General features: G+C 37.2%; 1 protein-coding gene across 5 annotated transcripts in view; it reads right to left on the minus strand.

The window, feature by feature from the left end:
• BANK1 (B cell scaffold protein with ankyrin repeats 1) overlaps window positions 1–16,483 on the minus strand; it is a 319,683-nt gene that overhangs the window by 17,635 nt on the left and 285,565 nt on the right. For all 5 annotated transcript variants that reach the window (XM_061419555.1, XM_061419554.1, XM_061419553.1 and 2 more), the window contains one exon: window positions 10,732–10,797. In XM_061419555.1, coding sequence (XP_061275539.1) covers window positions 10,732–10,797 — 66 coding nt within the window. The remainder of the gene's footprint in view (window positions 1–10,731; window positions 10,798–16,483) is intronic.

Genomic DNA, 16,483 nt, shown 5'->3' on the forward strand with positions numbered 1-16,483 from the left:
CCGCAAAGGAAAAAAAGTCCTTTCAAAATGACTGGGATTTCCTTAAATTTATAAATTATTTTAGGAACAATTTAGTCTATTTAATCTACACATGTGAGAAAATGGTATCCTGGCCCTATTTAGCAGGAACTTTTTGTTTTATAGTGAATATTTTTTTTTCTTTTATGATGTCTGCAAAGTAATATTGTTGCTATCGTTCAGTTGCTAAGTTGTGTCTAACTCTTCGTGACCCCATGGACTGCAGCAGGCCAGGCTCCCTGTCCTTCACTATCTCATAGGGTTTGCGCAAACTCATGTCCACCAAGTCAGTGATGATGGGATGATTCATAAAATATGAAAATTCTGTTTTACTTGAGTTTGAAATAATGCAGTGACAAAACTTGTCCTGGGTAATCTTTTGAGTTAAAATTCATACAAACATTCCTTAGCTATTAGTTGTGTAGTATTTAAAAAATTCCATTCATCACTTTACATAATTTTTTTATTAAGTTGACTTTGTTCTAGTAATATACTCTATTATTTAGAGTAATTTTAGGTTCACAGTCAAATTGAGTAGAAGGATCAGAGATCGACACCTACCTCCAGTCCCACATATGTGTAGCCTCTGCCATTATCAACATCACCCACCAGAGTGGGATATTTGTTGCCACTGATAAACCTATACTGACACATCATTATCATCTGACATAATTCTGTTAATTAGCATTTCTCTTTGAAAAGTCATATATTTTTAGATACAAGAAAATAAAATAAACATTTCCTCTGATTCTATATACTGACATTTTCTCATGACTGGTTTTCTTATTGGTGTTTTCTCTTGGCTAGATTTGCCAGAGGATTTGCTAATTTACTCCTTTTAAAAATAAACTTTTAGATTTAGTCAACATTTCATATCTGTGAATTCCTCAAGTTCTATTAATTTTCAACTTTTACTAGATTTATTTCATTGGTTTTATTCCAGTTTTTCTTTTTCTTAGTGTCTGCTTCCTTTGCTTTCCTTTAATTGTTACTCACTAAAGATTTAGGGTATGACGTTGCCTCTGCTTAACATATTGAGATCAGAGAGTGGGTTGAATAGGTCATATTTTTAATGAATTTTAAAAAACTCATACAGCATATTATCAATTAAGGACCCTGAAAAGCATATATTTTATTAAGCACCAACTGACATTATCTTAATTTTTTCTATTCTATTTTTTTTTTGCATTTTTACTATTTTATCAAAGATTCAAAGTATTTCTAACATGTCACTACTATTGAGGGTTTTGTCAGGTTCTTTTATTTTACCACACTTTATTTAAATACTATAATGTTTTAATATTTGCCTCATGAAAGAATGCTTTTATTTGGATGACATGCTTTTATTTGGATTTCAGAATTTAAATAAATGAAGTCATTTTCTTTGTCTAATACTTTTGCCTTGAATTATATTTTTTCTAAAGTTAAGACTGAAAATAATACCTTTGTTTCTGTTTCTGTAAGCAGTCATTACTGACCATAAATTTTCAACTTTTGTTTTCTTTAGTATATTTATGCAGTATATATTTTAAAAGCAAGATGTAGTTTGATTTTGTCTTTTATCCAAATTTGAACCAACATCTGTTATAAAAGAAAATACATAGCATGGCATTTAGAACCAAGCAAGCACAGGTACAAATCTCAGCTCTGTCTTACCCCACCCCTGTAAACTTCAGTTTGTCTAATACCGTTACTTACAGGGTTGTTGCAAAGGTTAATAATTATTTACACTTAATTCCATGTTTTATTGAATTCATTATTCACCACAAATTCTTTAACACTATAACTTTTATTCAAGCTTTTAATTTTACTGTCATTCCTTTACTTAGAAGATATTTTGGGGAATACTTTGATGATGACATAGAAACACTATCTTTTTTAAAAATCTTGGATATCCAAAAAATATATTTATTTTCTTCTTATATGAACAAACTAAACAACTAACAATCTAATTAGCAAACTAAAAATCTAATCAGCAAGCTAACAAACTAATTAGCAAACTAAATATAAACTTCTTAGGTTGTGATCTTTTCCCAATAAATCATGTAGTCCATTATGTCAAATTCTTGTTACACCATTCTCTAAGTTTTAAAACTGACTTTTATTTTTAAAACAGAAAATCTAAGTTAAGATATTTCACCATTATTTTGGGATTGTTTCTTCATCTGTACAGTCAGAGCTATGGTTTTCCCAGCGACAGTTGGACCACAAAGAAGGCTGAGTACCTGACTGCTGAAGAATTTATGCTTTTTAATTGTGGTATTGGAGAAGACTCTAGAGAGTCCCTTGGACTTTAAGGAGATCAAACCAGTCAATTCTAAAGGAAATCAACCCTGAGTATTCACTGGAAGGACTGATGATGAAGCTAAAATTCTTTGGCCGCCTGATGGGAAGAGCCAACTCATTGGAAAAGACCCTGATTCTGGACAGGAGGAGAAGAGAGCGGCAGATGATAAGATGGGTGGATGGCATCACTGATTCAATGGACATGAGTTTGAGCAAATTCTGTGACATAGTGAAGGACAGGAAAGCCTGGTGTGCTGCAGTTCATGGGATTGTAACAAGTCGGACACGTCTTAGTGACTGAACAACAACAATCTAGCACTGATCCTGAAAGCTGAATAGTTTAGCTTAATTTAATAAATGAAAATTCAAAATAACTCATACTTCTTTTCAGTTATCTTCTAAAAAATTAAAATATTTGTAAAATGTTTCAGACTTAGACAGTTACCAGTCATTAGTTGAGGTGATCTCATTTTGTGTGGGGGGGCATGCATGAATATTTCACATTGTTTTTCTTCTGATAGCTTGATGGTTCTTGGGAAGATACAACCTCACTCATTAAATAAATCATTTATCAAAGTATAATTAACCTGAGTCTTCATGATGAATTCTTTCTTTCCTTTGACATGGGTTTTGAAGTTATTTACATATCCTCTTCTTCATAAAATCTTGTTCAACAAGAGACTTGGTGGTTGTTTATCCTCTGTTTCCTTTCCTTGTGTTCAGATCAAATTTTGTTTTCTGCTTCAGGACTACACAGGACTTTGGCAGGTGCAATTCACAACTCAAAATCCCAGGGCTTAGTGGTTTTGTCTAGTGTAACTTTGTTACGTACGGGGGAGCGTGATTCTTTGGCACTATGTTCTCATAGGTCTACAAGCAACTGACTTCCTGAACAAACAGTGGTTCTTGCCCATCCCATCCTTCCATCACACAGCTTTCTTTATTGCAGGATCTCAGCCTGCTTTCTACTTAAGAGAACTACTTTTTCCATATGTGTATGGAAAGACCAGAGCTGGAGTGGGGAGAACTTTCAAAAACTAGCACTTGTGATACCGGGAAAGATTGAAGGCAAAAGGGAAAGGGGGTGACAGAGGATGAGATGGTTAGATAGTATCACTGACTCAGTGGACATGAATTTGAGCAAATTTCAGATTGTGAAGGACAGGTGAGCCTGACATGCTGCAGTCCATGGGCTGCATATGGACTCACAGAGAGACACGACTTAGTGAATGAACAACAACAACAAATCGGGTGATAACTGGGGGTCAGCAGGTGAACTACTCATTTTATCTGTTTCAATCTCCTTTGTTCAACCTTAAAATTAACTGGAATTAGTATCATTTTTTTTAACTATTAGCATTTTTTTGTCACTATTAGCTTTTTTTTAAGTCTTTGTTTCTATTGTTATTAAGAATTCCATCATTTTGATGCCTTTCCTTCAGGAGCATTTCTGAAAGGCCACCGTGGGCTGTTGACACATCACCATTTAGATAAGACCCCAGCTATTACACAAGTTTTTCCAGGTATGACTTTAACCAAAACAAATCTTCCATAAACAACATGACAAATAGAAATGTACGTTATACTGAAAAAGAGAATTGAAGCCATTATTCTTCTGTAGAGTACACATAACCACATTTTGATAATTTCCCCTTTTCTTTTTAATATATCAAGTATTGGCAAAAGCAACCTGATGAAAATACCTCAGGGACCAGTATTCTCTTTTTCCCACATATGGGTAATACCATCTGCATTTCCCTAGGTCTCCTACTTACAGAAAATTCTATTATTTAAGATTCATCAAACTGGTATGGCACTGGGAACTTAGAGAGCTCATATAAGGTGCATTCCCTGACTATATCTTTCCCAAGAGCATGCACACTCCTTGAAAAGACCAGCCAATAACGATTTTTCAGTCTGCGTTGAAGAATTAGTGGGTAGAGATTATATTACAAGTTGCAAACTCCAAAGCTTACAGGTGCCAGATAGAATTATTGAGCAGAGAAGATTTAGTGCCTGCTTGTTAAACACATCAGAATAGTCTTCATTATCAATATTTTTTCTTTTAGGTTTTTGTTGATAGCATGATTCTCATGATATATCTTTATTTTCCCAGTTCTGACAGAATTATGAGTTTAGAGAAATGTGTCTCAAGTATAAGAAAACAATATGGAAAGCATGATGATAAATGAGAATATCAAAAGTCATTTGTGGCAAACGATATAGTAATACAATAGGGAGTGGTTGGAGATTTGAATTTTTACATGAGACAGATTAAAACATGGTTTAAACATGGCAAAAATTGAAAGGTTTAAACATTAAAAAGAGTTGAAATTACATTGTGCACATTATTTTTTAAATATAATACATTTAGAGGCCAGGTTTGACCACAATATGGCCTGAGAAATAGTTCCTTTTGGTTAGATTTTGTGTTTTTTTTTGTGTTGGTGTGAGGTGATTATTATTATAGCACATGGCTGTTCTCATGTGTTCCACTTGCTGTCCATGTCTAAAATAGGACATAGGCAATCAAATTCTAGAAGCCCTACGAATAATTCATATGCTCACCTAGGACTGAGAGTTACTTGGATAGGCAGCTGGCTAGGGTGGATGTGATCCTCCTCCCTCCTACCTACTACCCCAATCCCTCAAAAATACAGTTTGCCTTCCAAGCATGACAGCAACAACACACGCTTGAGGGATTATTATTATTTCACTGTGTGACTGGACATATTTGTGGCCATGACCAGAGGGGCAGTTAAGGATGCTAAGAACGCTAAACCTCCTCAATTGCCAGGCATCATCTTTGAGGTCCGACTATGCTAATAAAATGGGATGATTCTGGCGAAGATAGAAAAAGGCCCCTTGGTACAGCCCATGAAAAAAGATATAATGGGGAAAAAAGTTGTAACAGGTCTGGGAGACATGAACAATCTTTACCCCAGACTATTATATTATTTTGTGAGGCAGGAAAAATAAACCAGATATTTCCATGTCCCTGAAGCTCTTATGTTCCTCCAGCACCCTCTGACTTGATCAAGTTCACCTGCTAGTCTTCTAATCACTAATTACGTTTTATAGAAACTTCATTATTTGGCAAGTGTCTAATGAATGCAAGCATTCTTGTCACTTGGAAGGAGTTGTCCCATATTATAGATTTAATAGATTGGAGTTGAGGGTTAGAAGTCAGTCCTCCATGAGCTTAGTTAATAAGACTCAGACATCAAAACTGTGATTGATTCCAAACTCACTGCCAAAATTCAGTTCTCTGGTTAGCCACGTTGAGGAACAAACTCTTGACCACTCTATGGTGCTCAATTTTGGGAAGTGGGTGGTAGCAGCATATTCTGGGGACAACGCTCTGGTATTGATTTAAAATTTTTCTAATTTTAAAAGTAATTTGGAAAAACTGACTTTAAAACTGAATTTTGATGGAAACTTCTAATCTGTGATTCAAAGTCCTCAGCATTTTTCTTATTTTTTTTTTCAAAATGTGAAAACTGAGTTGAAGAAATCTATTTAGTTTCCATGGAAATGGTGCCAATTAATTTTTTTCCTTTTCCTCAGGAAAATTCCTTGACTTAGCAACAATGAAACTTCCTGGCAATCCCTTGGCAGTCTTCAACACAGGGCATCTGAAATGTCTGTACTTACAATGGAAAATTAGTTGGCTCTCATAATTCCTTTCCTTTCAGTAAAAAAATAATATATACTGAAATAATTGAATAATTTCCTTAACCTTTAGAGAACCTGTCCAGTCCCTTTAAAAAATCTTGACTCTGACAAACACTTCACACAAGGGTCTTTTTGTTTTTGTTGTTCTCTACCGAATAGTTTATCATTGGTGAAGTATGTATTACTTTTCCTATTATACCATGAAATCCCAGGATATTTGAAGAGTATTCATTAATTTAGGCATAAGCTGTTTTGATTGCTAAGTATGTCCTATGGTCTGGATGGTCATAAATATCTGAAAAGGTTTAGAGAAGAATGGTTGGACAGAGTAAGCCCATTAGGTATTTGATTTTTAAAAAATTTTCTTTCCAATTGTTCTTTTTTTAAAAAAATCTTTATTTAATGTGTTACGATAGTGTGCCTGTTTTATGTTTTTGTTTCTTGGTGGAGAGGCATGTGCAATCCTAGCTTCCCCACCAGGGATCAAACTTGCACCCCCTACATTGAAAGGTAAAGTCTCAACCACTGGACGGCCAGGGAAGTCCCCCTTCCCAATTATTCTTGTTTTTTTCCTCTAGATTCTGATTTCAGATTGCAGTCATCAGGAAGGCTTTGCTTTTTTCTTTACATTTTGTAAGATTTAATGTTCCTCTATCCTTGAAAACAGAACAATATTCTTTTCCATTCTGCTGAATTACGGATGTCCACAGTTAAAGGAACCAAGAAATGAACTCCTTTAAGTTGACTAATCAAAAATATCATCAATAATTGGATTGAAATATCTAGACAGAAAAGTTCACACAAAAATTCAATTAAAATTTTCAGTATCCTAATCCCCAAGAATTAAAAAATAAATCAAGTTATCATTGATCTTGAGGAAGCAAATTAAGTAACAAGACATGGACAGATGTTAACCCAATAAAATATATTATAATTTAGGTTCTTGTTTACTTTCATCATTCCCTCTGCCCCCTTTCTTCTGAGTAAACAAGGGATTACTCTTCTATACTTATGGTAGAATAATAATAGATTTCATACAGGCTTCCAAAACATCAGCAGCCTTTCCTTATATTGCTCTCTGTGGGACAACCAGAGGATAATACATCAGGCATTCTGAGATCCCTTCCTTACACTTGCCACTTGTTACCTTCTTCCATCTCCTGTGGCCTTCTTCACATCATCCCCTTAATTCTAACATGATTTAATTAAAGTATGATAATTGAATAATTTGCTAAAAATGCTTCATGGGAACTTTCTCCCAAAGAGCTCAAAGCATCCCCTCTCTTTATTCTTTCCAGAGTTCTATGAGATGTGTGGAGGAGTCCAGATAGGAATAATCTTCTCTACTTTAATTCTTCAATAACTGTTTGATCCAAGCTGTACAATGGTCTCACATGGAGTTCTGCAACTATTTCTTAAGAGAGCTAAAGGCACAGTGGGAGGTTAACAGTAGACTTAAAAAGATATTTCTTTCCCCTCAAAATAAGAATCATTAGATATAAAAAACTGCCCAGTAAGGAGTTTTTTGCATATGAATTTATAAGCAGTATATCCAAGTGATTTGTGGGAGACTGGAAGTTCAGGCTCATCATGTGCTGCATTCAAATACCATGTATTTGTTGCAAGAACGATATAAGCACAATGTCGCTGTCATGAGAAAAGCCACTTGACGTGATGGGTGAAGATTATTCATTTAAGGACACACCTTTCTTTGGAGGATGATCCAGGGCATCCCAGGACCAAGTCCATTGAGGTTATGTATTCAACAGGTTGACAGGTGTTAGAAGTTGGTGCAACCAGTACCTCGCCATTTACATAATGGAACATAAAGAGACTATGGAAGTGGTTAGTGGCTGCTGGTAAAATAACTTCCAGCTTTAAGGTCTCTCTCATGATTTACAGGTAACAATTTTAAGGTAACATTACTTGGAGGCCTTACAAATAGCTGAGAAAAGAGAAGCTAAAGGCAAAAGAGAAAAGGAAAGATATACCCATTTGAATGCAGAGTTCCAAAGAATAGCAAGGAGAGATAAGAAAGCCTTCCTCAGTGATCAATGCAAAGAAATAGAGGAAAACAATAGAAAGGGAAAGACGAGAGATCTCTTCAAGAAAATCAGAGATACCAAGGGAACATTTCATGCAAAGATGGGCTCAGTAAGGGACAGAAATGGTATGGACCTAACAGAAGCAGAAAATATTAAGAAGAGATGGCAAGGATACACAGAAGAACTGAACAGAAAAGATCTTCATGACCCAGATAACCACAACCGTGTGATCACTCACCTAGAGCCAGACATCCTGGAATGTGAAGTCAAGTGGGCCTTAGGAAGCATCACTACACACAAAGCTAGTGGAGGTGATGGAATTCCATTTGAGCTATTTCAAATCCTGAAAGATGATGCTGTGAAAGTGCTGCACCCAATATGCCAACAAATTTGGAAAACTCAGCAGTGGCCACAGGAATGGAAAAGGTCAGTTTGCATTCCAATCCCAAAGAACGGCAATACCAAAGAATGTTCAAACTATTACACAATTGCACTCATCTCACACGCTAGTAAAGTAATGCTCAAAATCCACCAAGCCAGGCTTCAACAGTATGTGAACTGTGAAATTCCAGATGTTCAAGCTGGATTTAGAAAAGGCAGAGGAACCAGAGATCAAATTGCCAACATACGTTGGATCATCAAAAAAACAAGAGAGTTCCAGAAAAACACCTATTTCTGCTTTATTAACTATGCCAAAGCCTTTGACTGTGTGGATCCCAACAGACTGTGGAAAATTCTGAAAGAGATGGGAATACCAGACCACCTGACCTGCCTCCTGAGAAATCTGTACTCAGGTCAAGAAGCAACAGTAAGAACTGGACATGTGACAACAGACTGGTTCCAAATTGGGAAAGGAGTGCATCAAGTCTGTATATTGTCACCCTGCTTATTTAACTTATATGCAGAGTACATCATGAGAAATGCGAGGGTGGATGAAGCACAAGCTGGAATCAAGATTGCCAGGAGAAATATCAATAACCTCAGATATGCAGATGACACCACCCTTATGGCAGAAAGCAAAGAGGAACTGAAGAGCCTCTTGATGAAAGTGAAAGAGGAGAGTGAAAAAGTTGGCTTAAAGCTCAACATTCAGAAAAGTAAGATCATGGCATCTGATCCCATCACTTCATGGCAAATAGATGGGGAAACCATGGAAACAGTGACAGACTTTATTTTCTTGGGCTCCAAAATCACTGCAGATAGTGACTGCAGCCATGAAATTAAAAGATGTTTGCTCCTTGGAAGAAAAGCTATGACCAACCTAGACAGCATATTAAAAAGGAGAGACATTATTTTACCAACAAAGGTCCATCTAGCGAAAGCTATGGTTTTTCCAGTAGTCATGTATGGATGTGAGAGTTGGACTATAAAGAAAGCTGATGCTTTTGAGCTGTGGTGTTGGAGAAGACTCTTGAGAGTCCCTTGGACTGCAAAGAAATCCAACCATTCAATCCTAAAGGAATCCTAAAGGAAATCAAGAATTCATTGGAAGGACTGTTGCTGAAGCTGAAGCTCCAATACTTAGGCCACCTGATGCCAAGAACTGACTCATTGGAAAAGAACCTGATGCTGGGAAAGATTGAGGGCAAGAGGAGAAGGGGATGAGGGAGGATGAGATGGTTGGATGGCATCACCTACTCAATGGATGGGTTTGAATGAGCTCTGGGAGTTGGTGATGGACAGGGAAGCCTGGTGTGCTGTGTTCCATGGGGTCACAAAGAGACATGACTGAGTGACTGAACTGAATGACTTTGGAGGGACGTTATTTCAGAAGTGGGTTGAGGTTAAAAGCATCAGTACGTGTTCTTTGATTATCAAACCATCCAGCACTACCTCCATTTCTGCCACCTTTTATATTCTGCATTTCTGAATCTTAACCAATGCCTTATTATCAGAAAAATATTATTATAAATCACCTGCTAGAGTCTCTCTTTTCAATAGGAACCAAGTGTATCAGAAAAGACTGGAAGCAGCCACCTCCTATGGAACCAGAGGAAAACATTCCTCCTGTGTGAGATGCCTCAGTAGCTACAATGTTTATTTCTTTTCTGCATTAGAAATAAGTATTTAGGAGGGAGGAGGGTTCAGGATGGGGAACACATGTATACCTGTGGCGGATTCATTTTGATATTTGGCAAAACTAATACAATTATGTAAAGTTTAAAAATAAAATAAAATTAAACAAAACAAAACAAAACAACAAAAAAGAAGAACATAAAGAACAAAAAACGTGGGATTCAGTGCCTAAGGCAAGAGAACTGTGAGAAAAGGGTACAATCTTTGCCTGGAGTTCAACGCAGAGCACAGAAAACCCATGCTGGTCTCCTCTGGGGAATCAGCCATCTGCCCCTCCTACCAAGTTACGTTCTAGAGACTTCTCTCTCAAGGTCTGTGAGAATTTGTCTTACTTGACCCTCCTAGAGCTGTGATAACAAACAACATCATCAACATCACCACAAATATCCTCATAAGGCCTTTGTTAATTTCTTTCCTTTTGTTAATTAAAATAATTTGCTTTTATTAACTAAAAGAATTATCTTGCCATCATCTTTTTATGGAAAAGTTACTTTGGGTAAGACAGTGACTTAAGAGTAAAATTAATCAAGTACACAGCTATTTACTTCTATCTCAGGAGACTTTAGTCAGTATTCATAAAACTTCTTTAACTCTTAAAGATTATTTAAAAAGCTGAAGTTCATATCAATACCTTGTTTCTTAGGACCGTGCAACTTGTCACCATCAGATTGTCTTCTGGCAGCTTTTTGTTGAAACACTGTAAAAAATAGAACACATATTTATTGAACAGAAACATTAAAAAGAACATCCTGTAGAAGACTCTAGGAAACTAGAATGCAATACTTCATTTTCCTTAGTAACAATTCCTGAATTGTATTATTTTTTTAGTAGGAGGATTATTAGATTTACAATCTTCTCATTTGTGCAGCTTATCAGTCATTTCAAAAAGCCTCTTCTTTGCTCAGAGTAGTATAATACTGATGGAACGCCTCATTAAACTGTTTAAATCAAGATATGATTCCATTTTGATATCAGGTAAAGATAAAAGCTGCATTTTGTTAAAAGTGATTAATGGTAAAATCACATGAAAAATTCCATTTGTATAGAAATTACTCATGCTGACTTTTTGGTGATAAGCAAGGATGATAGACTGTTTCTTCTTAAACAGATGAAAAGACTGCTGTATTTCACAGATGTAATAATAAAAAAGACACTTTATTCTTGCATCATCTAGCTAGACCTCAGACCTATTAAAGCAGCTTATTCGAATTACTTCATTATCTGAAAAGTGCTTTGTTCTCATTTATTATTTCTCACACAGAATTCTGTGAGACAAGTCAGCATTACTCACCCCATTTTGCAGATGAAAGATAAGATTGATTGTTTAATATTTATTGAGTACCCACAAAGTTCTGTATACCTTCTGGCATTTGTTAATGGAAAAGTCTATAGCCTTTAGAGCTTGATTCTAGAAACTGAACATCCCAGAGTTCCATTTATTTTTAATGCGTAGGCTAAACTACAGAGTTTGGGAACTGCAAGAGGCCTTGGAGGACTGATCCAATGTCATATGTTTACAGATGAGGAAGATGGAAATAACTAACATTTAAAAGGGCTACATAATATCGAAATGATCCCAGAACTGTTGCTGGTGGAGATGTGAGTTGGACTCTCAAGGCTTGCACTTCAGTCTATTGCGTGGTTCTTCACAGCACTGCTGCCTCTCATCTTCCATAATCCATAACTGAGGACATACTGTTCAGGGAATATAACTGATATTTTATTACCTATCAATGGGGTCTAATCTTTAAAAACTGTGAATCACTATATTGTACATCTGTAACTTACAGAACACTGCAGGTCAATTATTCTCCAATAAAGAAAAAGAATTAGAAATCACACAAGGAAACAAACCACAGTGAGACAAAGTCAGCAAAACAGCATATCAAGAACTAAATGTAATGAAACACTCTGAAAGAAACTGTAAAATAAGTATGTTCTGTCAAAAGAAAAACAGCAAAGAAGGAGCCCTAGAGAGAGGATTAAAAAGAACCTTAGGGTTGGACTCGGAGAAGGCAATGGCACCCCACTCCAGTACTCTTGCCTGGAAAGTCCCATGGACAGAGGAGCCTGGTGGGCTGCAGTCCATGGGGTCGCTAAGAGTCGGACACGACTGAGCAACTTCACTTTCACTTTTCACTTTCATGCATTGGAGAAGGAAATGGCAACCCACTCCAGCGTTATTGCCTGGAGAATCCCAGGGACGGGGAGCCTGGTGGGGTGCCGTCTATGGGGTCGCACAGAGTCGGGCACGACTGAAGCGACTTAGCAGCAGCAGCGGCAGGGTTGGACTTTCCTGCGGTCCAGTGGTTAAGACTTCACTTAAGCACTTCAGTCCCTAGTCTGGGAACTAAGATCCCACATGCCATGTGGTGTGGCCAAAAAAAAAAAGAACCTTAGGGCATTTCCCACATGCTTGTCTCTGCTCCCCTGAACAGCTGCATGGGAGTCCCTGGGGTAACCCGACGGAGGCACACAGGAGTGGGAGTGTTCCAACTGGATGGATGGTGCTTGACCACTCTGCCTGGGAGATGCATCCCAGCAGTATTTTGGCTTCTTTGATTTTATTCTTTAAACTGATCTAATATCAAGGTCATATCTGTGATGAATTCAGATAGCACTTTATGAAATTTAAGGAAGTTCCCTTTGTGTGTGCATGCTAAGTCACTTCAGTCATGTCTGATTCTTTGCGACCCTATGGACCGTAGCCCACCAGACTGCTCTGTCCATGAGGATTCTCCAGGCAAGAATGCCTGAGTCCTCCAGGGGATCTTCCTGACCCGGGGACTGAACCCACATTTCCTATGTCTCATACATTGGCAGGTGGGTTCTTTACCACTAGTGCCACCTGGGAAGCCCCAAGAACATTCCTTAAACCATATCAAATCAACTGTTATTTATTATGCATTTATACTTTGCAAGCTGTTGTCAATAGAAAGGGTACCCTGCTCTACTGCTGCTGCTGCTAAGTCGCTTCAGTCCTGTCCAACTCTGTGCAACCCCATAGACGACAGCCCACCAGGCTCCCCTGTCCCTGGGATTCTCCAGGCAAGAACACTGGAGTGGGTTGCCATTTCCTTCTCTAATGCATGAAAGTGAAAAGTGAAAATGAAGTCACTCAGTTGTGTCCAACTCCTAGCAACCCCATGGACTGCAGCCCACCAGGCTCCTCCGTCCATGGTATTTTCCAGGCAAGAGTACTGGAGTGGGGTGCTATTGCCTTCTCCGACCCTGCTCTACTGTCTTCCTTCAAATAGGAGAAGCAAATATACTTTAAGTGTATGATGTGTTTAAGAGAAATTACACACATGAAATAACATTTTTGGTTGAAAATCAATTTTCTGCTTCAAGTCAGTATTTGGAAAACATGCTAAATATAACATACTGGCAAGTTCTGGGATTGTGGCTTACATTTTTTTCTCAAATAAAATATACTGGTGGATATATGGTATATGAATATATTTTAGGATAATAAAAGTATTTTTATGAGCGGTACTTGATTTTTTTCATTGGCCAGTTCTAAAAGTCTTGAAAACATAAAACACTTTTGAAATTTTAATAACATGCAGACACTCTGGGTTTTTTCACCAATATTGTTAAGACAGAAACTGAGACTGTCTCAGACAAAAAAACGGTGTAATATGGAATCATTAAAATGAATAAACATCTGAATCCAAAGATAAAGTCAGAAAACAAATTTGTCCAATAAAATGCACATTTACTGATAAGCTTTAAGAACTCTGATAAATTGTGAAGCTATGATAGAGTACTGGTAAATAGAATTACTTTTTCCAGCTTTTGGCATTAATTTGTTAAAAATCACCTTATATTTTGTTGAAATACATTTTGCTGACAATAAATATCCAGACTTTGTGAAATATAGGAAATGTTAAACAGGTAAACAGTCTCAGTTTCTAGATTGAGAAGTTACAGCAGTGTATTTAATGTTGATATTTAAGCAGCTATTTTAGCCATAACATCGTGAAATGGGATGTAGGATTGGGGTGGGGGATAGGATGCTCTGAGTAGGATGATGATGAAAGTGCTGATCACAGAACTCTTTAAGAGAAGGATAGGCACTAAATCATGCTCCATAGTATTGTTGTTGATTAGTTGCTAAGTTGTGTTTGACTGTCTGTGACCCCATGGACTGTAGCCTGCTAGGCTCCTCTGTCCATGGGATTTTCCAGGCAAGACTACTGGAACGTGTAGCCATTCCCTTCTCCAGGAGATCTTCCCGATTCAGGGATTGAATGAATCCACATCTATGTTGGCAGGCGGATTCTTTACCACTGAGCCGCTGCGAAGCCCCTCTATCTGTCTAATCTGCCTTAAAATTCCCTCCTAACTCATTTCTGGCTCCATCCACTACAACTGTTTCCCTCCTTCCACCTAGAGACAAACCTCATTTCCTTACAAAGCTCAATTAGCAATTAACATATTTCCAAACACACCATTTCTCATTGCTATGAAAGTTAGGAGGTGTTTTTGAATATGAGTTTATCTTGGGAAGATACTTATATTAACTCGTTTCCTGAAGAAAGAGCCAACCCACCCAAAGGATGCCCAGTACAAACATGCATACCAAGGACACATGCTCTATTAGCCTTGAAAGAAAGTGAAGTGGCTCAGTCGTGTCCGACTCTTTGCGACCCCATGGACTGTAGCCTACCAGGCTCCTCAGTCCATGGAATTTTCCAGGCAAGAGTACTGGAGTGGGTTGCCGTTTCCTTCTCCAGGAGATCTTCCCAACCCAGGGATCGAACCCGGGTCTCCCGCACTGCAGGCAGACGCTTTACCATCTGAGCCACCAGGGAAGCCCATCTATTAGCCTTAAGAAAAGATATAAATTCCGAATTTGTTAATGTTTCTTTTTACAGTAAACATTAGCTGAAACATTTAAATTGTGTCTGCCAGCAAAATCTTGGTCCTAGAAAGCTTTATGCATTTTAATCATAAAATGCATAACGTTTATAGGAGACAACTAGAAAACCCATGCTATAGGGAGAACCAAACATTGAGTATGGATCACTCAGGTTTAGATTTGAAAGTATTATTTTTGTACAATAGGATTTGTGGTAAGATGAGAGTCTGTTCTAAACATATAGTAACTGAAAAAAATCTAAATACCAGAATGGTAATCAACTTGGGACAGTGGAAGGAGTGTAGTTTTATCTTAATATTAACAACATGCATGACATGGGAAAATGACTTTTTCCCTCAGGCCTTTATTTCCTTTGCCAATGAAGTTAAGGCTAAGATGAGATGATCTCTAGGGTCTTACTTAGTTCTGACATGCTAAAATGCTACCAATTCTTTTTTCCCAAGCCCGCCCAGGCCAAACAGCTCCTGGATAAATTCTTAAGTGCACATGAATTTAAATAAAATGCATGGTTTTGAGGAAGCAATTCTTTTTAGTGGAGGTTTAGACGAACAGAAACAATAGAAAGTTAAGTCACAGACTAATGTTAGTTTTTGTAATATATGGGGGTGGTCCTGTTCCCATGTGTTTAAGATCTTGGAGAATATTATTCTTGACAGTATTTTATTGCATCAACGTTCAAATGATGCTGTCAAGGCAATTATGACATAACGTCAATTTTGATGATTCTCTGACCGAGTGAAACCTTGTTTTTCTCTTCCTACCTAAAGTTGGAATTTAAGAAGAAAGAATAATGAATGCATTATTAGTACCTTTCACTACCTTTAAACATTAAAAAAGTCCATAAAGGAAGAAAAACAATTTTTGAGGCTCAAAATAATCTCAAACAATGCAAATGCCCCAAATACCAACCCATTTATTTTAAATGTTGGTAGAATGACTTCTATAAAATTTTCTCTAGAATAGAAATGATACTGAATGGGAAAAATTTGCATAGTATTAAATATTCAAAATGTTAAGCAAAGCAGAACTATCAGAAGAGCAGAGGAGGAGGAGAAAGTGAAATATAACGAATTCACTTGCACTATTTGTCTTTGCAGGTTGCTTCTGCAGGAACATTCTTCATGTCAACCTCATTAGTGGCCTATTTCAAGCAAACAGATTCTTCCAGGGCTGCCCTTCTTTGAAAATCTGATAAAGCTTATTTGGAATTATTTTATAAGTGGCTAAGGTAATGGAAAGTCTGTGCAATAGCCAAGTGCATTCATAAAGAAATGAATTATAAACCACAAAGCCCTTGATGTTTCATGCCCATTAGAAGTGTGACATGAAATGTTGTTTGGAGCTGTATACCTATCACTGTTGATAGTTCCTGAAACCAGGGATTTGATATAAAATGAAATATACAGATCGGTATTTTGCTTCAGGTCCATAGTATAGTAGCATTTATTAATCGCTCAGCCAACTTCATTAGATTGGTAACCATGTAGCTAAGTGCTGT

This window comes from Bos javanicus, chromosome 6, assembly GCF_032452875.1.
Source record: "Bos javanicus breed banteng chromosome 6, ARS-OSU_banteng_1.0, whole genome shotgun sequence".
Classification (NCBI taxonomy): Eukaryota; Metazoa; Chordata; class Mammalia; order Artiodactyla; family Bovidae; genus Bos; species Bos javanicus.